The sequence below is a fragment of the Rattus norvegicus genome, chromosome 18 (genome assembly GCF_036323735.1).
Source record: "Rattus norvegicus strain BN/NHsdMcwi chromosome 18, GRCr8, whole genome shotgun sequence".
NCBI classification, from domain to species: domain Eukaryota; kingdom Metazoa; phylum Chordata; class Mammalia; order Rodentia; family Muridae; genus Rattus; species Rattus norvegicus.
This window is the reverse complement of record NC_086036.1, coordinates 24,753,828-24,778,058: the sequence shown is the minus strand read 5'-3', so window position 1 is coordinate 24,778,058 and position 24,231 is coordinate 24,753,828. Positions and strand designations below refer to the sequence as shown.

General features: G+C 38.8%; 1 protein-coding gene across 4 annotated transcripts in view; it reads right to left on the bottom strand.

The window, feature by feature from the left end:
* Wdr36 (WD repeat domain 36) overlaps positions 1-24,231 on the bottom strand; it is a 35,893-nt gene that overhangs the window by 5,646 nt on the left and 6,016 nt on the right. For 3 of the 4 annotated variants that reach the window (XR_010059604.1, XR_010059605.1, XM_063277596.1), the window contains exons 5-22: positions 23,629-23,761; positions 22,025-22,079; positions 20,730-20,862; positions 20,400-20,575; positions 19,995-20,115; positions 19,340-19,405; positions 18,621-18,707; positions 17,166-17,311; positions 15,926-16,040; positions 15,376-15,541; positions 15,002-15,110; positions 12,934-13,013; positions 8,589-8,696; positions 6,935-7,032; positions 6,420-6,565; positions 5,083-5,202; positions 4,842-4,923; positions 3,458-3,645 (exon numbers count right to left, since the gene is read on the bottom strand). Coding sequence is in view for 2 of the 4 variants with exons in the window: in XM_063277596.1 (XP_063133666.1) it covers positions 3,458-3,645; positions 4,842-4,923; positions 5,083-5,202; positions 6,420-6,565; positions 6,935-7,032; positions 8,589-8,696; positions 12,934-13,013; positions 15,002-15,110; positions 15,376-15,541; positions 15,926-16,040; positions 17,166-17,311; positions 18,621-18,707; positions 19,340-19,405; positions 19,995-20,115; positions 20,400-20,575; positions 20,730-20,862; positions 22,025-22,079; positions 23,629-23,761 (2,129 nt within the window). In the remaining 2 variants the exon portion in view is untranslated. Of the gene's footprint in view, positions 1-2,110; positions 2,600-3,457; positions 3,646-4,841; positions 4,924-5,082; positions 5,203-6,419; positions 6,566-6,934; positions 7,033-8,588; positions 8,697-12,933; positions 13,014-15,001; positions 15,111-15,375; positions 15,542-15,925; positions 16,041-17,165; positions 17,312-18,620; positions 18,708-19,339; positions 19,406-19,994; positions 20,116-20,399; positions 20,576-20,729; positions 20,863-22,024; positions 22,080-23,628; positions 23,762-24,231 lie in introns of those variants that run through there. The other variant, NM_001400815.1, reaches the window with a different exon arrangement.

Below are 24,231 nucleotides of genomic sequence, written 5' to 3'. Positions count from 1 at the left end.
AATCCCAGCACTTGGGAGGCAGAGGCAGAGGCAGGCAGATTTCTGTGAGTTCTAGGCCAGCCTGGTTTATAAAGTGATTCCCAGGCCAACTAGAGCGATCCTGACTTCAAAACCAAAACAACAAAACCCTTCAATAAATCTGTGAAAGCCAGATGAGTTGATGGATAGAACACACAAATGAGTTCAACCTAAATAAGGAGATGTCCATCCTTACCCAGTGTAAGGAGATAAAACAGTTTTCCTTCCATTAATACAAGTGGTAAAGACATGATACCAAATACCCCTCATGCTATGGGATACTCACTGTTGGCTGGGCGAACTATGAAACCAAACAAAAAGCCCCAAAACTGAGACAACCACTTTGGAGGTCGAGTGGAAGTGTCTCTTTAATGGAAATGCTTATCCTCTAGCCCAGCAGCTCAAACGCCGAGCACATGCTAACCCAATTCTCAATGCAGACGATGCAACACCACGCTTACTTTAGTATGTATGTATGCTAGGGGGCGGGGGTGGGCAGAGGAAAATTCTCCGATTTTAGGTGTATGACAGGCAAAGGATATTTTAAGACATGTTGTACAAGTAAAGACATTTTAAGTTACAGACTACCTTCTCTTTATATGAAAAAAATTGAAATGCTACATTTTATTTTCTGTGGCTATGTACTAGAATTGAAAACTGTTGTCAAAACCAAATCTGTTATTTTTATAAAATGTAGTCATATATGACACATGTACTTTAAAATTCAAAAGTAAAGAAGTATACAGAGACTGGTAACATTTTAAGAAAAACACATATGCAAAATTATATCTTGTACTTTTTTCTTCTCTTCCTTCTTGGCAGTGTCTAAGGTTTTAGAAGGTTATTGACAAAATAATGTCTTAATACTGTCCTTATTAAGTATTATTATCTTAAGACATTAAGTATTAATGTCTTAAGACATCTCTAAAAAATGACAATAGGATCAACTCTGCATCTTCATTTGAAAACTCACTTTATGATTAGAGAAAAATAAGAAAAAAGAGTTGACAGCTCCTATCATTTTGTCTTAGTTTTACAGTATGTTTAAGTAGGTGATTATATGCACTCAGGTTTAAGCAACTGTCTATGGAAATCAGAAGTCATTACTCACACTTGAGTCACTGCTGTTGATATATTAATATACAGTCACATACAAAGTCAATACAAAGGTGGGTTTCATTGTTCCTGTCATAACTGACAAATCCTATCTCACACTAGTAAATTAGAAATCACTTGCATAACAAATTTCTCATAGGTTCTTCTTAGTATTTGAGTGTATATATGTGTATATGTATGTATAGGTTAGCGACAACTTGAAAGAATTAGTTCTCACGTTCTACAACATGGGTCCTGGGAATTGAACTCTGGCCTCTGGACTTGGTGGCAAGCTCCTTTAACCACTGAGCCATCTTAACAACCCTTTCTGTATGGACTTTGCTGCAAAGTCTGTAAAATCCTCTAAGCTAATGTTGAGCAAGAACACCGAGACAACACTGAGGAGTAGTTTTTAGAGCACAGGGCCCTAACTATTGCTTATTTTTCATTATTTTTATTAGACATGGTCTCAGGCTAGCCTCCAGCTATTATTTTTGGCATCATTTTGGTCTTCTAGCCTTTACCTCTGGGGTACTGAAATTGCAGGTGCTATACCACTAAGTCTGGTTTATATGGGCTTTGTGCTCTCTCTAACCCAAACTGTTTCATTTTAATTGCTGTGTTGCTAAAGCACTGGGCCATTAAGAAAGATGATGACAAGCGTAGTCAGCAGTCTCTTCCCGGATCCACCATCATCAGAAAAGGACAGCCCTCCCTGCAGCCCAGCACCTCCCTGTGCAGACACCCACTGTCCTTCTTCTTGGAGCTCCTGCCTCTCACATTCCTTCTAATGAAAATTTGTCAGGAAGGAGGCGACCGAGAAAGCTCTAGGCTCTGTGTCACAAAGCCAGGCATGGCACAGATCCCCACCAACCTTTGAGTCCTCTGTAACGCAGGGGGCCTGCACCAAAGGCACTAGACTCAAAACACAGCTTCGAGAATCAGCACCCTGTTTCATCAAGTCACCCAGAAAAGAAACACTCACTTTTCTAGTATCATAAAAGCATTTTTAGTAAGTATATTATAGATCTGCTTTATCTGACATTGTCAATTTAATTCAGTAAAACACACTAAATAGGCAGTCTTTTATACATAACATGAAAAAATACAAAGTGGCAATAATTCACATATGTGACTCTTGTGACGAACTCAGGTAGTTTTAAGTTCTCTTGGTGTGCAGAGCAGAATAAAAAGGTACAATTTCCTGTGTACAAAGGCTTTAAAGCACTTACACTACACTAGCTGCTCACTCCATGCTGAGCTGGGATGAAGTTAAACAGCACACTTCACATATAGTTTGATTTCTGTAACCACTTACGTTTTTTATTATTTTTTTTTACAACAAAGCACTTTTGATATAATTTAAGACACACATGCTTTGATTGAAGAGTGACTGTAAGTGAGTCCAATCTTCTTCTACCTGTGATGACAACTTCACCAGCTCCTCTAAAAGCACTGGCTCCGAAGGAAGCATTCTGAGGTGTAACTGAGGAGGAGAGGTGACGGTTAAGTTGGACATTTTAGTTAAGTATACTAAACTTTGATTTCTTTCCCTACCAAGGAAGTTGTGAAGAGAGTTATCTAAATATTTCTTTCTTCAGTGATGGTTCATTGTTCTCTGACTTCCCACTGCCCCAAAACATTTTATATCAAGTTTTCTATGAGCTTAAACAGAATCGACATTACCTTCATTCTCCCATACCACAGACCAGGTATCACCGTTCCTGGGCCTCTAGGTTCCCTTTTTCTCTAACCCACTGGTGAGGAATGGCAGTCATTGATTTTCTAAAGATTTATGTAAATTTGTTTTAGGGACTAATGTCCGGCTTAAGTAAGTTTAAAGACTCCTTTGACAGCCTGGGCTACATGGAGAGCAGGCACTCCTGGAGCTGGCACCATCCACTCCTTCACCGCACAGAGGGCTTACAAAGAGCATCACGCTGTGCCACGCCACTCGGGGCTGCTGGAGGTGGACATGTCGATTTCAGCAGCAGACAAAAATGAACAAACAAAAGAGCCCAACTCTCCCTCGTGAGCACAGAAAACTTAAGAAGGAAAATGTAAACGTCAAAGGTTAAGGTTCAGCACAGGTAACAAAGAGATGACAAGTAGGGACAAAGTCACAATTATGTCACTGAGTAAGAACAAAAATAAAGACTGCAAAGCTCCAAAGGCCCCGCCACGTCAGTGTGGCAGACAGCAGGCCAGGCAGCTTCTGCTCAGTTAGTCACATGTCACGTGTCCATGAGCTCACCCAAGACTGCGGATCAGAACACGTCCATCTTTGCAGAATATTGTTTCCTGTCAGTGCCACCCAGAAAGGAAAGTATCGCACATCACTCACCTTCAGAAACAATGCAAGGTACGCCTGGGCCAGCTCGAAATCACGCTTTCTGTCCAGCATCACCCCGATCATACTCAAAAAGCTCCGCATGGCCTCTATTGACCCGCCGTCCTCAGGAGACAAGTTCCGCAGCTCCGTTTCAATCCCAGACGGGCCTAACTCTTTCAGAAGGTTAAGAGCCCCTTCATCTGCATTAGTTAGATGAATTTAGTTATTTCTTACACATTACTTAAGAAGCTGCGTTCTTCCTTAATAACCAAGCAGTACTTATGTAAATGGCATTAGACTTTCTTTACATGCATCATTTTCTCATATCATAGTACAATGAGTTGCCAAGATAAGTTAAGCAGTAAAAACTTCAATACCAGTCAAAGTACTGAACGTTCGTAGTTTTGTACTGTCAGGAATTTAAACTTCAATTAGAACAAAGAGATTATACCACTAGGTCATCAAGGAACATACTGCACAATATATTAAATGACATTACCACCAGGAATAGGGTGAGGTGGGGAATTTTTATTGTTATAAAAAAATAAAACCGTTGTGGTTGATAAGACACATCAACACTACAGAAGTGTATGGGGAAGCCTCCGGCCCTGCTGCTACCAATCCCAGCTCTCCCTGAGAGCTCTGCACTGGGGCTTACCCTGCAGCCCACAGAGATACACTAAACACCAGCACGGCTACTGAGTGCCTTGCTGTTCAGCACAGGCTCGGCAGCTCTCACCACTCCAGTACACTGTAAACACTGCGTCTACTCCACACTCCTCGATGGACAGGAAGTAAGCAGCACTGTCCTCTGACCGCCCACACGGACCAAGTGACACTGACAAGCACATTTCAATCACACAACAAGAGCAGTCGAATTTCTCAACAGAGTTCAAGTTTTAAAAAAAAATGCATATATTTAGTATTTGCTACACAGTAACCTGAAAAGTCTACATACAACAAAATTAAAAATTATTTTTTCTTTTCTTTTAAAAGTACATTTCTACAAGATGATTTGAAAATATAAAAATTACCTAAAACATCTGTTATTGCATATTAAGAATCATATGACTAACTTGATTTTCAAACGAAAACAGGAAGCTTGAGGCTCCCACTGGACAAAACTCGGGCAATGAAGCAACTGACCAACCACACAGGACATGTCAGTAAGTCCTTCATCTCTAAACGCAACCGAGTTTCCATCCAGACGACTGGAGAGAGTCTCAAGAGGTTTACCATCACCATTACCTGAATGCACTGCCACTACTCAGTCAACGTAATTCAAAAGCGAAGCTAGTGTACCTGTATTTTTTCTCTATGAACTCTGCAATTTTTCATTCAATAAACTAAATCAAAAATGAAGATACTTGTTCAAATATTTTATAATTCAACTTACACTGATTATTTTGTAATCCTTCTTCAAGTTTCAGGTAGAAATTTGATTTTTGAGCCAAAATCCCAAGGTTTACCACCTTAGACTTAAATAAAAACAAATGCATATTACTTAATGAATACAAGTACCACCCAAAATATAGCACATAACTTAAAATGAGCATTAATTTACTTGATAACACTGGAAGAGACACAAAATGCCACAAACAGACCCCATAAACTTAAAAGACTGATCTGGTTCTTACCTGCTGGGGGTCACTGGTGGGTTCAGGTACAGCAAACCTGGGGACAAGCCCGGGAACTGTTGGGATGAAGAACGGAGCTGACTGGGGAACCTTGGGTGGTTCTTTTGGTTTATTCTTTTTCTGATTGAGAGAGAACAGAGGGAACCGAGTGGTGAGTACTTACTCTAGCAACACTTTCCATATTTGATCACAAAGGAACTGAAAACACCACCAGAGAGAGCTGTAGGAATAACACCTTTCCATGCTAGAATGCTGAAATAAAATCCACCTGAGCAAGGCTGTGACTGTCTGTCCTTCCCAACATGACAGGCAGAGGAGCAGCCTCAGAAAGGCTCATCTTCACAAAATGAGCCAGAACACTCAGGATCTCGTAAACAAGATATAAACGACTTAAGAGTGGCTGGTCGCCCGAGAAAATCCAGATCCAGAAGTGCACACTCCCGCATTAGGAAGAATTTAATATTTTGGAAAAATATGACCCTACTTCTTTTTGTTTTTAAGAATTTTAACTTTTCTTTAGTAATTTGAAAAGAAAATATTTTATATCATTGCCAATTTATAAAATATTTCATGTCGTAAAATGCCACTGAAATTTCTGCTAATTTTTTTATACAAGACTTTATTTTTATTTTTAAAATTCTGAATCTGTGGCTTTGTGTACTTGAGTATAGTGACCAGAGCCACAGGAAGCTGTGAGATCCTCTGAGCTCCTGTTGGTTTTGAGTCACCTAATGTAGGTGTTGAGGGACCTAACTCAGGTCCTCTGCGAAGTAGGGCCAGCTCTTAACCATGGAGCCATCTCTCCAGCTGGAGCGCTTTCTCAAAACTGTACTGTCCTCAGGGAGAAATGGGCTCACTTTGTTTTCACCATTACAGCCTCTTAATAGATTACCTCAGTCTTACCTAGTGAAGTTACTTGCTGACCCTCATACAGCAAGCTCTGAAAGTCTACTTAGCAACAGAAAGAAAATGCAACAATAAAAGGTTAATTGTGGCATTAAAAAAAAACTAGGAAAAATTCTTAAACATAGTATTAAGACACAAGTAGTTAGATAGCAACTTTTCTTCCTTTTGTTTTGAAAGTAAGAAATACAACTTATTAGACTGGACACTGAAACAGCCCAGTCTGAAATCTCTATAGTTACGGTGTTTCTGCTACATCCAAAAACCTGCAGTGCCCTTACAGTGGACATAGGACTGGACCTATAATAGCACCACATGAAACACCACCCAATTAAACAGCAGCATCTTGTGTATCATTTTCCCAATACTCTCAAAGCAGGAAATGCTCGTGGAGAATAGGCTGGGACACAGTGTCAAGAAGAGTAAAATGTTACCTTGATAACATCAAGATTCAGAAGGTTTTTCCAGCGTGACTCAGGGAGAAGTGAGAGAGTCACCAGTTGCTCATTCAACTGCTCTGGCGACTCATACTCTATCATTTCATCGCTTGGCTCAATCTGTTCTTCCAATGCTTCCAGACCTTAAAGCAGAGGTTCAGGGAAGACAGATGACGGCACAGAAGCTCTATCACATAAAGAAGTGATCTCATCCCATAGTGCTCTGCCGCACAACATTCAACCGGTACAGCCTTGCAACTCCCTTTACCTCTTTCCTTTGCTTTCCCCTCTTATTTCCTTCTAATTCCTGTCACAGACTTCAAATATTTTCACATAGGCTACTACATGTTAACGACACACCACTAGTTATGGTTCTCTATAAAGCCACTAAACACATTTTAAATCAGTTAAATAAAAACTTTGATTGACTTCATTTACTCTGATTGTTTTGCAACAATGACCTAATAATAGATTTATAATACATCTCAAAACTTTTGTTATTTTGTGATTACCTTGGGTTTGACAAGTACCAGGAAGCATCAGTACGGAAGGGACATAATCTGGAGGAAGTGGTCGCAGGGAGACAACTGAATAGAGGGAAATATTCGACCTGAGCAAGCAAAAAACAAGTATTTCATAATAATACATTACTGCAGAAACATTATCTTTAGAGAAACTTTAATACCTGGTAATGATCCCTATCTTGAATTTGGCCAGAGACTACAATCACTAACAAGAGAGATTTTGAAAAATGCTAAAGTAAAAAAGGCTATATAAAAACATGAATGGGGTTGGAGAAATAGCACAGCAGTGAAGAGCACTGACTGTTCAAGAGGACAGGGGTCAGTTACTAGCACCAATATGGTTGTTCCACAACTGTCTGTAACTCTAGTTCCAGCAGATCCAATACCCTCCTCTGGCCTCTGCAGGCACTAAATACATGTAGACCTAACACGTAGGCATAAAATTAATGAAGTTTCCAATTTTTTGAGACAGGGTGTCACCATGCATCCTTGGCTGACTTGGAACTCACTACGTATAGAGCACCTGCCTCTATGGCTTGTACAACCATACCAGGCCGAAGTTTGTTTCTAACATAGTACAAAGACTTGAAGAGAAACTAGTAGTAGATAATACTTTTACAAGATTAAAAAAAAAAAAAAAAAAGCATAGCAAAAAGACAGGTTGGGAAAGCAAGTTAAAGTGAAATCCTAATAATGCTCTCAGGGGTAACAAGCAGCCACCAACTGGCCTTTTCTGCAATGGCTAAGTAACCATGCCACATACACATCTGCAAAGCAGTCGTAAGGGAGTATATTATTCCTAATATGAATGTCAGTGGGAAAAAAAAGCGGAACTCAGGTCCCAAGTCATATTAACAGCAGTACCCTACAGAGAAGCGCCACACTCCTCTACACAGGCCTCACAACTGCTAGTCATCCCTAAGTACCAAAGCTTCACTGATTCTAGATGACAACATAATTTTGCTTTTTAAGATGGCCAAAAATCATAAATCAAATTTACTTTTTTCCATTAAAATAAACTAGAACATACTTTATAATTAGAATTAGAAAAGACTGGTAAGGGAGAATTCCCATATAGTTCTAACACTCATCAAACTGAGACAGGATGATCACAGACTTAACACCAGCATTCAATAAATACAAAGATTTCAAGGCAGCTAAAAGAACTGGATGTGTAAGCTCGGGAAAGAGATATATTTTCTCAGGTTATTCACCATTAACTACAGTGTCTTACATGTTCAAGCCAGAGAGTTTGAAGAACCACATGTTTTTAAATGGTTATGAAAGCCATGCAACTAGGATGCATCTCGCCAAGCATTTTGCTCATGTGTGCCACACTTTATAAAGCACACTAAAGTGCAGAAGTGATTAGCAAAAATCATATGTTCTAGATATATAATATATACCTAGATATATAAGTATGTTAAATATAATAGCAGACAAAAAATGTAATTTAGAACATGCATTTGAACAAAGCTATCTAAATTACCAAGTATCAGTCCTTGATTCATGGTGGATGAACTAGGCTGCGTGACAGTTCCAGTGTATAAAAACCCACTAAGTGGTGATTTTAACCACACTCATCTTGACCATTTCCATCTCTCCACTGTCAGGAAAGATGACATGTCAGGAAAGAACTCACCACAGATAAATTCCAAGGTGATCCACATGGGACGTTGCTAGAAAGTCTCCAGTTGGGGACATAGTAACATTTAGAGGAGCAGAGTCCAGCAAAAAACAGTCGATTAGGCTACAAAAAGAGGTATAAGTACGTAAGCTTTATTCATCATAAAGGTATACTTTGCAAGGGGCGGGGTGCACAATCTTTTACCAAAAGTAATAAGCAATACGTTTTTTTTTTCTTTTTACAAATTATAACCAGTTACTACTAACCACTGCTTTGTCAACCCTGCTCCTGAGTGAAAACAATTACCTTCATGGGAATGCCTGAAGCATTAGACAGACTACTTAGCTTCAACAGTAAGAAGAGTACTAGAGGAAACAATGTTTTTCTCACCCCAGCTTGGTATACTTATTGGGAATAATTTTAAAGACAGCACACACTTAAGAGGAGGGAGGGAGGGACCACTGCACAAAGTACACCAACAAAACCTATGCACATCTTGATAGTGAGCCACTGAACGTTTCTGAGCAGGTAATGGTAGAATCTTCTCTTTAATAAAGAAATCTACCAGCAGAATGAATACTATATTTGAACAGGAAGAAAAATGGGATTATGAATCACTTAGTGGGTGAAGAATCGCAATAGGGTGGTTAATGGCTGCAGGAAGTCAAAGCAGGCCAAGGAGCAAGAGAATGAGGGGAGCACAGACTCCTCAAGCTGACGGGAGGAGGAGGAGGAAGAGGAAGAAGAGGAGGAGGAAGAGGAAGAAGAGGAGGAGGAGGAAGAAAAAGAAGAGGAGGAAGAAGAGGAAGAAGAGGAGAAGGAGGAAGAAGAGGAGGAGGAAGAGGAGAAAGAGGAGGAGGAGGAGGAGGAAGAAGAGGAGGAGGAGGAAGAAGAAGAGGAGGAGGAGAACCTTCAGAAAAGGTAGACTTGTTTGCTGTTGTTGTTTCACTTTAAGCATGCACGTATGTGCACATGTGTGCCTGCTGGGTCCTTGGAACTGAAGTTATGGATAGCTGTGAGCTACTACTATGTGTGCTGGGAATCCAATCCTGGGCTGCTGCAAGAGCAGCAAGCGCCATCTCTCCACTCCAGAGTAGACTAGTTAGTTTTAAACACAGCTGTTAAAAAAAGTCACTGTGTCAAAGAGAATGCATGTTTCATGGAAACATGTAACAAGTATCTAAGTTCAGGCTCCGTTCTCATACAAGCGGCTTAATAAAGAGATAATAGCAGTTTTTAACTCATCTCTGCTCCTGCATTTTATGTTTACAAGTGTCCTGATCCAAGACTTGAAGTGACTCATGTAATTTTTATAACCTGTGAGACACAATCATCTTTATCATATAGATCAGAAAGCCAAGTTTCAGTTTAAAAACTTGTGTAAGATAGAAATCAATTGAACCAGGAATCATGCCCAAGAAGACTGCACTTCTAGCCATAACTGGAATTAAATGTAACTGTCCATGGCAGCTCTTCAGCTAAGACACCAGATGGCACGTTTGCTGAAAGGCTCTTTAACATCTTAAACCTTAAGTGAAAAACCCAAAATGAGAGAGAAATGATTACAATTCGGGGTTCTGGGAACTAACAAATGCCAAAGTGCGTTCAGGACGAGCACTGCTGGCTGGTTCTCAGATGTAGGAGAAGGGGAGCGATAGCAGTCTGGTTTCTGCTTAAGTCTGAATGGGAAGGAAGCTCCCAAGAAACACTTGTATGAGGGACAGAGGAAGGGGAAGCAAAGTGCTCAACCACTCAAAAGCCAGCGATGATTAAAGTGTCATTGTTTAATTCCCTTGGTCTAAATAACCCAGAGCAGACAGTATTTACCCAATACATAAAACACAAATTTCCTCATTTTACTTCTCCTTTATCTGAGGCAGAGCAGAGGTTTAAGCATGTAGGGATCAACTTCCTACCATGCTCTAATCCATCTGTTCAGAGAATTAACTGCTTGAGCAAACTTGTTCTACTCAAGAATTCAATTTTGTCCATTTCATTGTGCAACTTCATTTCTACAGCTGTGCTGTGTGGGTAGGCTGGCCTTCCACTGTGTGAAAGAAAGCACCAAATTGAGGAAGGCACTTTCCACATATACAGCATATTTTCTGCTGTCACCTAAACTCACATGGCTTCAATATGCAAGCTTAATCCAGAGTGAAGCCAGGGTAATGCCAGGCATGTTGTTCATTGCTGCCAGTGATGGGACCACTTTCCACAGGCATCGTCACTGAGGAGAACCAGGAAAGGCTCTAACTTATGAGGAGAAATGTCACGTGTCATCTTTTCCAATTTTTCTCATATTCTATAGACTGTAAAGCTGAGGTAGGAATGAGATAAAACAAAATGCAAACTTCTGCCCTAAAATCATTTAATTTTGTGTATTTGTCACTTCCTATGAAATCAGCCTGATTTCCAGTTGATCGGAAACCAGAATAAATCAAAGTAGTCTGCATTATAGGGCTGACACAACTTGAAGGATTATGACTTCTACTTACACTTGCAATCAATCGGTAAGCCTGCCGTGTGCTTTAAAGAGAACACTCCCATGGGTACAGCCCTGTGGGACTACACTTGCATGCTCACCCATACATCACCTCACTGCTTAGTTTGCATAGGAAACTTACTCATTTTAATATTTAATTGAGGATACTTTGTGTAAGGATGCTTGTCTGCCGAGGTCCCTGAAACTGGAGCCATGGACAAGTGTAAATCACCGTGTGGTGCTGAGGTGTGGGAACTGAGGTGAGGTCCTCTGCAAGAGAGGGTACTTTAACTGCTGACCCAGCTCTCCAGCCTGAGGAGAGTCATTCTTCAGATACTGAGCATGCTAAATAAACGAAAATGCCTAATGAAGGAACAACAAGGGACCTCCAAAGATTGCTATCCTGGTATGATTTTGAAGGAGAATCGAAACAATGTAACAGTTTCCTAAGGTTCTATAATAAAATACTAATACTTCCTTATTACCTGTCTTCAAGAGTAAGACACTGGCTCCCTCCTGAGAGCACAACACAAACTGAACAGGGCTAACATGGAAGGCTCTTCCTTCTGTACTCAGCTCAGCTGTTTATAGTAAAATCCCTCTTCATCAAATGACTGAAATCTCTTTAAGGCTTGTTTTCCTAGCTTGTCCAATAGAACCACTAACAGTACCCTGCTTACTAGGCTACCAAGGAAGTACACGCGTGGGAAGTGTAACAGTGTGTGGGTTGACAGTAGACAGCATCAGCTGTATGATACTGCTTTTTAAGTTATTTGCACCACTCCAAATTTAAATCAAAGAATTACTTGGGTTTTTTCTTTAAAAAATATACTTTGTTCAATGGTGATTTCACATTCTTGTAACAACTTGATGTCTTAGTATGTCTTGCTTTCGCATTAACCTTAGTGTTCATCTAAAACACACATACTTTAAAAAAAAAAAGTTGAAAACCTACCAGATTAAATCTACTCAACTAGTTACTGAAAAAAAAAGTTCAGCAAAAATGTTACTGCTGAATCAAAACCTCAAAGCTTTAAATGCAACTTTCAGATCCTGGCTTTCCATTCCAAAGATAAACTTGCTAACAAAAAAGTCACTATTCTTGTTTTAATTCCATAATAGTAGTTTTTAGAAAACTGCAACAAAACTGCCAATGTTTCTAAGTCTCTTCAAACTTCTGACTTTCTGACTTGAAGCAGGAGGCTAACCTGACTGCATTTCCTTCACACATGAAGTGGAAGGCGGCACACCTGTGACAGAAGTCCCCGTGATCAAGGTTGGGCTGGCCGTCACCTGGCTTCTTCAGCTGCGTTTACTCTAAATGAGCTGCACATGCTGGAAGGTGGGTGTGTTTTCTGCCCATAGCAAAGTTACTGGGAAATGAGAAATATGGGTTTTTCCTTTTTAAAGGTCAGACTGCTTGTACATGTGTAGTGAACTAATTCCTGAGAATGTGCTGGATTAACAGTGACTTTCACTCTTGAAACACATTTCTGACACTGTCCTATTATTGAGAGAAGTGAGAAAAACAATATTAAAGAAAACCATGGCTTTTGAAACTTGTAATTAAATTCAACTATATGAGCTTTTAACTATAGAAAAAATCCTCAAAATAAAATGCATCTGGGCTCTACTTAGACTACATAATGGGGTTTCTTAAGATTTACACGAACCACCTCTGTCTCTCTATTTTGCAGGAATGAGCAAGAGAGATTTGCATTTTCCTTGCTATTTTTTGTCATGTTAATGCCTGATACTTAAGATCAACAACATTCTACCAACAAAACCGTGCCAACTTCACAGCTATAAATAACAGGTGAAAGTCACATGTTCAGACAATGACTGAGAAACCGTCTGAAATCTGAAAAGTGAACTCACCACCCTGAGGGAAGGTCCCAAGTCCTAACAGAGCAATCCATCGCCGCACTTATCAACCAACGGCCATCAGGACTGAACGTCTGTAAGACAAACATAATATAACATATAAGAGATATTAGTATGTACATGGATACATGTATATACACAACATACTAAAACATACCTAAAACACACAAAACTTGAAAAGATTTTAGGCTTCATGAAATGATAAAGTGACTATGCAAAATATAAATAAAAATTATATAAATAAAAATGTATTTCCTATATCATTTCTCTGGGACTATTAGGGTTTTAAGTGAATTACAAGTTCATGAAATTAAGAACATTATGCCAATTTTTGCAGCACTGTGTATTTGCCTAAAGAATAGGCTGTGACCACACATCATTATTAAATTATTAAAATTAAAGTAAAATTTAAAAAATATTCATCTATTCTGAGAATAGGTTAAAGATACGCGGCAGTCTAATTTGAGCTATAATTTACACATAAGCTAATACTGTGTCTCTGAAAACTGTCTCTTCTACTACACTCACACTCTGGGACATTATCTAAGTCACTACAACTCTGAAGATAGGGAATGAAAATTCTGCTAAAAATGTTAATAAGGAAATCCCAATTTTACTTGTTGCTATTTCAAAATAACCTTTTCTCCCTTAGTGAAAATTTTATTTCCAAAATAGTTTGAAGCAACAACGATCAAAAATATTTTCAAACACTGAGATAAGGGACTTCTGATGCTACTTTAAGTATCTGTTTCTAGCTATAAAAGGTTGGACAAAGAATCCTTTTCCATGCAGTGCTGAGAATAAGTGGCTTACATAAGAAAAGACCCAAGGCTGTCAGGTTATGGCAGCAGATAATCCAAGAGCTCACGTATAGCGCAGGGATTATTTTATTTCTTATTAGCAAATGTCACTGCAGTAAATCCAATGTGAATTTATTCACAGGCTGCAGCAAGATTACTAAAAATTCAAACTTCAGAGCATCTACATCTCAAATGGGGGAAGGGTGTTTGCAGGCAGCACAGGATGGCAAAAACTAGCTCTTAGAGATAGGTTTGTATTGCAAACACTAACATTCGTTTCACAATGTTAAACAGAAGTGAGTACCTCTGAGTGGGGCAAACTAAAGACAACAGTGGAGAAGTAAAAGCTACAAAGGAGGAAATAGGAAGAGCAAGCTGACAAGGACAGGTTTGTTTTTTTTTTAATGCTACTTCAACATAACACCTCACCCCCACCCTGGCTCCTCCAGATACCGTCAAAACAAAATCTGTCCAAGGCTGATGTTTCCAGTCTTCAAATTACACCATGTAATTCCCTAGCCAATTTCTTCTACTTGTAAAGGAAGAGGGAAAGGACTGTCAGTTCTGACACCTACACTTACTTCTGATTAGGGACATGGTTGTCAACTGCTGGCTTTCTCCTTCAGTAGTTTTATTGTTTTTTTTCTCTTTCCAAATAATGGACTTGTAATTAATACTAAATGAAACCATATACTTAACACAGTCCCCAGCTAACAATTTTAAGGTGTTTAGATTTATTTAAATAAAATATACTTTAGAATCAGCTTATATGTTAGCTATCACACATCACATTCCAGAGAGACTTGATGCAAATGACATCTTATCTTTATTGACCCCCTTCGGGGTTTAGTTACATAAATTCTAGAGTATTAGTACCTGAACAAACATGTTGTCCCAGACTATCATAAATTCATTACAAATAGAAAACACACATAAATTCTCTCAGCTTAGTTTAAAACCAAATGAAACATTCACTCTACAAAGTATATTTAACTTTATTTAAAGTCAAAAATATATTCTGGCATTTATACTTCAATCTGATAGTATCAATTTCTTTAAAAATAATAAACTACACACAAAAAAAACCTATTTCCTAAATTTTTCCTAAAATCTCTTATGAAAATTAGCCTGCAAACTATCATTCATTCTGAAAACCTTCTTGCAATGGGAATAAAGATATTAAAAATAACTGATTCCATTATTTAAATATCTTTATCAAATAGGAGATGAGTAAGGTTATCTGAAAAGTTGTTTTGTTTTACCATGTCATTTATTTGGCCTTGGTGTCCAGAAAACTCTCTGACAATCTTCCTAGTTTCTATGTCGAGAACAGTAATGGAGAAGTCATCCAAGGCAAGGCCCAGGATGCCACTGGGAAGACAAATGCACAAGTTTTAATAAACAAAGACAAAAAACTTTAAAATTTTTAAATTACAAAATTTTTAATTTTGCTAATCAAATATATCTTTCAAGAAATAAAACTATACAGTTATTTACTAAAATGCTCTTGATTTCTTCCCACCTGGTAATGTGCTTTAGTTAGGAGTCTCACTGAAACATCCCAGGAAGCCCTTGTTAGTACCAGAAGCTTTACCTGTCCCTATGTAGAAGCCCTTGTTAGTACCAGAGGCTTTACCTGTCCCTGTGCAGCAGCATCACATTTGGAGGTGAATCAAGGCTCAGAGAGTGGACCAAAACCTTGCTTTTGAAGTTCCAGAATTTGAGCAACCGTTCACTTCCAGCTGTAATTGCCAGCTGGTTCAATCCATCCACGGCGACACCTCTGACAGAGCCGGCATGAGCTTTTAAAACAAAGAAAAGAGAAGTCAGGATTGGCAGTATACGGCCAAACAATACAGCAAGAGAGATTTCTTTATCTGAATACCTGATGTCCCATTATTGATAAAGCCTAAAATCTTGAAGTTAAACTGAATTACAAAGCAGGGAGACAACTCTAGTTATTAGGCTGTTAAGGCAAAACCAATTGATGCCATGACAGAGAATTGAATAGTTAATATTTGTCTAAAGCAAAGAAGAAAAATCATTTGGATCTACTTTCCCCTAATCTATTCGTGACTTCCCCCCTTGAATATTTTAAAGTGGTTTATATCAGATATAACAGTATGTGTCAGATGGAGTAGAAACCCATCTAAACTTTATATTTAAAAGCGCAAAAAATTCAATACCTTTCTCATCTCCAAAACTTCCTCGATGTATACCAGACTGCATGTTGTACACATCCACGGCTCCCGAGGAGAGGCCAATTATTGCAAAGTTTCCACAGGAAGTTATATCTACTGCCTTCAGTCAAGGAAAAGAAAGGGGGGGGGTGTTATTGCTTTTATTATATATCATCGTTTCCAAAGTTTTTTCAATTTATTATGTCTCATCTTGATTTATTAGTTTTCTTAAATGTATTATATTACAGTATAAAATTCTAGTTCCATTTTAAATAAGTATGAAGAAATTATCTAAGGAGGGTTAGGTGGTGGTGTCACATGCCTTTAATCCTAGCACTCAGGAGGCAGACGCAGACAGATCTCTGAGTTTGAGGCCAACCTGGTCTACAGAGTGAGTCCCAGGACAGCCAGGGCTACAGAGACAAACACCGTTTCAAAAAACAAGGAATAGAAAAAAAGGAAAGGGGAATAATATAGAAAATATCTGAAAGAAACTGGAACATTTTTACTGCTTGTATGAGAATTGTTATTTAAAGCTATACAGGTAAACTTCCTAAAGAAGCTTAAGATTTCTGAGGTTTAGAAACCCATAAAAAGCTTAAGCCTTGCTCTTCGTATAAGAAAATCCCGCACACACTTATAAAGCAATTTGCACACAGTAGGGTGAAATGTTAAATTATACTCTGATAAGCATTTCCAAAAGCATTTCCACTAAGGATCATCAGAGTGAGCGAGTTCATCACGGTTGCAAGATGCAAGATGGATATGCAAATGTAAATTCTATCTTATTTACTAGTAATCAGTACAATTAAAAGCAATTCCACTATAAAAGCAAGCATTTAAAAAAACCAAAATCCCAATTGTTGTTTCTATAATATTCATAGGAACAAAAGAGCCAAACTAGTCTTCAGAGAGAACAGCGCTGGAGGAATCACTTTCTAAAGGTTGCAAGACAACAGCTGTTATGAAGAGACACAAAGAGCCCAGGACCACACAAAAACACGCTTGACAGCACGAGTCGTTCAGGAAATGCAGATCAAAGCCATAGGGAGACAGTACTTTATTTCAAATTCCAAATTAAATAAAATCTCTACAAGTCAGAAAGGTTGATACTGTTAAGGCACTGTATCTCCAAAGTTAAACCCTGTTTTGTGTTTTTACTCCATCAGGAGTCTTAGTAAACTTGAAACAAAACTAGCTTAGGGTGTTTCTAAGGAGAATTAAACACTAATCAACAGTCACTTACTGTGGCAGTGGCGCTGTTTGCCTTTACGTTTTTTGGCTTGAGGAAATAAGCACCTATTGTAGATCTCTGGTAATTCCAGGTTGAGCAAGACAGCTTACCTTGATGGCAAGCAATGACACCATCCCAGTCACTTTGGCGAGCTTCCTCTTAAACACAATAAAATCAAAAATCAAAATGCTTGTTCGGGAGAAATGCATTCACTTATGAGCTAGGCACATATGGTACCAAGACACAATAGTAAAACAAACAGGTTACTTTAACAATAATCAACTTCCCAACCTAATGGATTATAAACAAGTAAAAATCATATTATATTACAGTTTGATATAAGCAACATAAAATAGCTAAATGAAGCTAATACATCTCACCGTAAATTTTGGTGAGAAAAAATTATAATAATAAAGTATGATAGCATGGCAGTGTTTTCTAAGGGGACTCAGGAAGAGCTTACTGAAATTTTAGAATAAAAATAATAGCTCACTCAGGATGGGTAGGAAAACAGAAATTAGCAGGCAAGAGAGGCCCTATAGGTAGGGGCCCAGGAGTGACTACGTAGGGGTTGGAGTGAGAGGACAGTGAAGAGCACTGGCTGCCCTTCACAGGACCCAGGTTTGATTCCCAGGGGCCACATGGTGACTCACAACCACCTGTAACTCCAGTTCCAAGGGATCTAAGTCCTTTTTCTGGCCTCCATGGGCACCCGGCACATTTGTGGTATACATATATACATGCAGGTAAAACAACCATACACATTAAAAAATGAATTAAAAATTTTAAGCATTAAAAACTAAAAATAACTGAAGAGCAAGTAGATGCCATATTTTCTTGAAAGAGGTAGGAGAAGAAAAAAACTAGCCAAAATACAAGAATCTTGAAAGGCAGGTTTAGAAGATGTGGTGGGCTGAGGAGGAATGGCCCCCATAGACCCATGTGTTTGAATGCCTGGCACACAGGGAGGGGCACTATTAGGAGGTGTGGTCTTGTTGGAGGAAGTGTGTTACTGCCGGGGTGGGTTCTGAGGTCTCATGTATACTCAAGCCACACTCATTGTGACACAGTCTCCTGCTGTCTGCAGACCAAGATGCAGAACCCTCAGCCCCTTCTCCAGTACCATGTGTGCCTGGATGCTGCCAGGCTTCCCACCACCACAGCAATGGACTGCACCTCTGAACCTGTAGCCAGCCCCAATTCAATGTTTTCCTTTAAAGACTTGCCATGGTCATGGTGTCTCGTCACAGCAATAGAGCCCCTAAGACAGGAACTATAACACCAAATGTTACTAATGGGTGTTACTAAAAAATGAGATTAACCCAATTCTTGCTAAAGGTAACTTTTTTGGTGTTCACACAAGACCAGCATTCATTTGAAGTCACCTTCTGAACATTTAATATACAGAGAAGTTTATTAAAATAAAGGATACAAAGACAAAAATACAATGAATTTCTAGGTACTCACCAGCAGCAAATTGTGTGATAGGTGGAAGTCTTACTGACATAGTGTTCTGAAGTCCTTTACGTTTAACTATTTTTTTGTTTACTAATCCTAGGGTTGGGTAAAAGGAACAATAGGAAAGTTCCTTAATGAAAAAAGTATATTAAGAGAAGTTTTTATTGTTACAACAAGTCTATACAACAAGATATTCCCAATTAAGTCAGAGGCAAAGCATAGCTGTTATTACCACTACCAGTAAATAATTTCTGAAGTCAGTCATGAAAATAACTATATGAAATAGCAGAAAAAGAATTTCAAGATACTATGGTCAGAGTCGAATGAACCAAAAAGTGCCGGTATAGTCTCACTGGGATATTATAGAACCAATACAAAGGGAACCGAGTTAAGTGGCCAACACTATAGCAGCATCAGATAAAAATACAGTTTTAGAAATGTTCATGCACAACAGCCAAAAGCCAGTGAAGTGCCACTAAGTGCCACTAAGTGTGGCAGCGCCATGAGAACTCAAGCCTTCTGTGAAGACCACACCCTCCTAGGTGAGAAAAGCTGCGAATATAGAAATAGGCATGCAAGGGCACTTGTCTAATAACGCCTCCTCCACCCACTTTTCCCAGTATTGCCCAAGAAGAGAGATGAACTAATGGGCCTTCCTTCAGAACCTTGAACTTAGTTCCTTTCTGTTTTCTGACCAGCAGCTTGTTTTCTGTCTTGCAATGACTTACCATGCCCCAAGCTCTTGTTGAATTTTTCATGAACTGTAGAAAATGACTGTAGAGTCCCGTCTTGACCTATTAATATGAACAGAAAACCCAGTCAGATCACCAAAACAGCAGAACATGCCTGTCAGAAAATAGGCCAAGATGAAGTCCTGTGAGAATTGAGTACTTGTGAGAAAACTAAGAAAACAAAGTCTTGTGACCTCAGCTTTTTTAAAACACAGAACTGTTCTTGAGTAGGTTTTCATGCTCCTCTCCGGTGTAGCAGACAGGAGTCAGTTTACCTCAGCTAATGTTATTTATCTGCCTCTATGGAAAGATGTTTTCACCATGTGTGTCTTGTCCTTGTGACTGACACCTTACTCGTGACTCTTCTTAACCCTCAGACTTTAAGTCCCCTGATCCTCTGAGTGAAGTTGGCTACTGCATGACTTTTGTTGTGTCAGTTTTAGGCCCAGCTCTTTCAGGTTCAACCACCAACTAGAGGGGTGAACAATGCCAATCCTGGAGGTTGGAAAGCTAGCCCCTATGAAAAGCCACAACAATTTGCAACACTTCAAAGAGCCATTTAAAAGGAAGAAAGCATTTGTAAACCAACTGAATACTGAGTTCCCGGCTCTTAATGTTTATGCAAAGTAAATGTTAGAAATCACAAACTTACTTGCACTTAAAATCTGCTGTCCATTTTGTCCATAATATCTAATCTTGGTAAGAGACGCACTATGTCCCATTCTTAATCTCAACAGCCGTCCTTCACCTGTCGGGCCATCAAATATCCATATCTACAAAGAAATACAGTGTAAGTTCCTTCAACCATGTGCCATCTGCAGGTACTTAAGTCACCCTTGTAAACTTATTAGCCAAGGCTGGGCAGTGCCTGCACTGAAGACTCAGCTGTATTCTTACCCACTTCGCTGCAATCATGCACCATGCTATGCTTTTACTTCCTCTCTCCAATCTCATCCCACGCTCTCTCACTCACAAGTCCAAGGCTGAGCTACTAAAACAAACTAGAATTATCCCAGCCCACATGCACTCAGAAGACGACAACAATAATCGTTAATACCCTAAGAGCATTATCAGCGCCATTTGTAACAAGCAACGGCTCTCTATGAAGAAATGTCAGCCCAGATATTGCTGTAGAGTGTGCATTTCTCATTTGATTAATTAATTTTTTATCTTCCAGATCCCAGAGTCCAATATGGCCACACGGGCTTCCAGCTGCCATTATTGGATGACCATCTGTTAATGAAACAAAATATTAACAAAAACATCTGAAGATACCGCCCACATTTGTCTTCTTTAATATTATGATTTTTATTAAACTACAAGAAAATATGTTTTAAAAAATGACTAGGTACTCTTAACTCTAATGATTTAGTAAGTTAAACGTTACCTGTACGAAATGAAATGGAAGTAATGGGTCCCCAATCCTGATGGAACTTCATTAATGTTTCATCAAACTTAATGTTGTGAATGACAACTTGACCAGACACAAGACCAATGGCCACCACGTCCACAGCTGGTGCCTGAAAATTAAATGACTCAGCCTCTTATTTTCCTAAACAATGTAGCTTCTTAATGATGCATACTATTATATGCTATCAAAAGAAATGAATACCTTGTAAAAGGGAGAAGAAAAACCCACTAATACTATCATGCTGGCATTACCAGTTATTAACATTCAAGTATTTAACAATGTGTTTTCCAAATTAGTTCCTAGAATTAGATTTTGCTACTCAGTCTCTTCCCTACCCTTAAACATGCTGACTTGTTTAGAAAACAGTTACACAGAAAAGAAGATTGTATGTGAATTCACTAAAATTTCTGACTAGAAAAAATGGGGGAGAAAGGTCAAATCTTCAAAACATGGAAACCTAGGCAGCCAGCTTTACAAAAGAAAATAGGAAAAATCTAGAAAACATGCTAACCTTTCATAATCAGTCTGCTCCAACATTAACAGTCAATGATTAGAATGGCTCTTGTACCGGTCTAACAGAGAAGGCTTCACTTACAAGCTTTGGTCTTACCACAGACGAATATGAGTCGGGCTATTCATTTCCTAACAGGCTATTAATGCCTACTACATGATAGACCCTGGAAGCTAAGGCTAACAGAACAGGATCCCTGCCCTCCTGATACTTGCTGGAGTCTCCAGGGGACATCATCAAAACCGAGCAAAGTCAATGGCAGAATGCAATGCCTAAGTTGGGGTAAGCAGTGCGTGTTTAAAGCAGAGGCTGTACCAGCAGATATTCTGCAGGTTCACTGTGCACACACTTGGCTGACCAAACATGAAAACAAAAGCATTGTTTATGGACGTCTACTATCTTATAAACATCAGAATTTGGGTCCCAATTATCTCGAACAGGAAAGTACAATATCCTGATGAATTCCTCTGTATGGCCACAGTCTCACTTCTACCATAGTTATCTCATTTCTGTTCTACATAAGGCACTAAATGACATGCTCAAAGGAAGTTCCAAGCACAGAAGATTACACAAACCTTTATAGCAAAGATATGTCTTATTTTCAATTACGTTTCTAGAACACTACTTCCTCAGGTTAACAGTTTAAAGAGAAACAAAGCTAAGTATTAATGTTTATTTACGTCTACAAACACGGTTATTCTCGGAGAGTAAGAGTATCTCCTTCTAGTCTTGTTACTTTTTTAATTAAAAAAATACTCACCTGCTGAAGAGCTGTTACTCCCACCTTCCATCCTGGAAATGTATATAGAAGTTTACTACAAGAAGAAAGAGATGATTATTTTTTTAAAGGAAAACAAATCAACCTGTGTTTAACAAAAATAACAGGTGCAGTTTATTATTTTTATTATTTTAATCAAGAGGTACTGCACATTTTTAAAGGATACTTTTCTTTTATGTATATAGGGGTTTGCCTGCATGTAATATATGTGTATATGTGTACCCCATGTTTGCAGTGCCCTAGAGTCCAGAAGAGCAAAGTGTAGCTTGAGTTTGGCTGTCATAAACTACCATGTGGGTGCTGGGGACCAAACCAACGCAGGTCCTTGGGACCCAGGTGCTATTTAGTCAATTCTTGCTCCAGCACTCCCTGTTTTCAAAACATAGGTTACTTACTCAGTGCTTAAAATGTAATCAGAGAAAGTAAAGGCTATCAGCATTTACCATTCTCCAGAAACAAAAGAGAGATAATGAAGCTAAGTAAGTAATGGAGTTCAGATGGATATCAGCCCTGCAGGCTGTAACTTCTTACTCTTAGAAAAATAGCATGATAAACAAGAGCCACTTTACAGTGCAGGAACAAGAATGAGATAGGAATTTCATTCTCATTATAATCTCATTCTTTCTAGAAACATTACCAGTGATAGGAGTAGTATTTATATATTACAGGAATTATACAGGACAAATTCTGATGCTGCCCTAGGTTTCAAAATCTAACCAACAATAAAAGAAGGTCACGAACCAAAGATATCTGAAACCATAATGATCACCAAAATATTAAATCATGCGTCCCCATGTACAAATGGACGGAGTTTAGATTGTTCAATAACTATGCAAAAGATAAGAACAGCAAATGATTAAGGAAAGTCTAAGAAAATAGCCTTACGGATAGAAACGGATCTTGGTGGAACCTGGCACAGGGTAGGCAGTCAATGGTATTCAGCTGAACTAAATACTGATTGAAAACTAGGAACTAGGGTTAACATCAAACCTACCCTTTGCAGATCTATAAAGGCTTCACAAAGGACAACTGGGAAGACTCAAATATTTTATGAGTACATGCGAGTGCCCCATATATGTATGTTCACACATTCACGCTTGGTACCTGAGGAGGAGGGCGTTGCATCCCCTGGAACTGTAGTTACAGGCAGTTGTGAACCACCTGATGTGGGTGCTGGTAACCAAGCCCAGGTCCTCTGTAAGAGCAGAAAATGCTCTTAACTACTGTGCCATCTCTCCAGTCCCTTGTTTGCTTTTTAAAATACTATTTAAAGGTTGAGCTGCCTTCCCTCCTCTTTGGATAAGTTTTTGAATAACAGATAAATATATATTTAAAATCATTTAGGCAGTCTTCTATTTCTACTAATAGTAGGTCTTCACCAGAGTGGAAGGAAGTAAAATAACTTCTGTTTAAAAAGCATTTCTACTAGTCACTGTCCGACTACTTTATTGGGCCATTAGTACATACTGTTCAATGGCCACTTATGATGCCACCCACCGTGTACCAGGACAATACAGCTCTCATATGCTGTCAGGGGCCATATTTCAAAGGTAGCAGAACTAAAAGCATTTAGAATAAGTGCTTACTTGGACTTTATATTCCATAACTGTAGGCTTCCCTGCTCACTGCCCAGGAGAACTTTATTCAAGTAGGTGCTTGGATGCAAAATTGTAGAAATTTTAAAAACTGACTTATCAAAAGTCAACTGAAGGTACTCTTCTACAAAAGTAAAAGTTATTAACAACATTATTTATGAAACATATACTACACATATACTACATGCAAGTAAATATAACATACCAGAGACAATATAAATAAATCAAAGACTTACATTTTATAAACACTTATTTTTAAAGATTACTAATCTTGTGTGTGTGATGAGCACACATGTGCCCATTGTGCATGTGGGAGCCAGAAGCCAGCCCAGAGGAGCCGGTTCTCTCGTGCCACCATGCAGGACTGATGCAGACACGGGTTTGGAGGCTAATACCCTTATCTGCTGAGCCATCTCACCTGCCCTTTATCCAATAAATATTTCTAAAAAAATGTGATAGGGCAACTTGTAAACGTCATTTAGAGTATCAAGATCTAGTGTAAATATTATTACTCAAAATTATACTGCCAAATTGCCAAAGTGATTTATAGAAAGGATTAAAAATGATCTTGGACATTGGGATCTCTGTAATTCC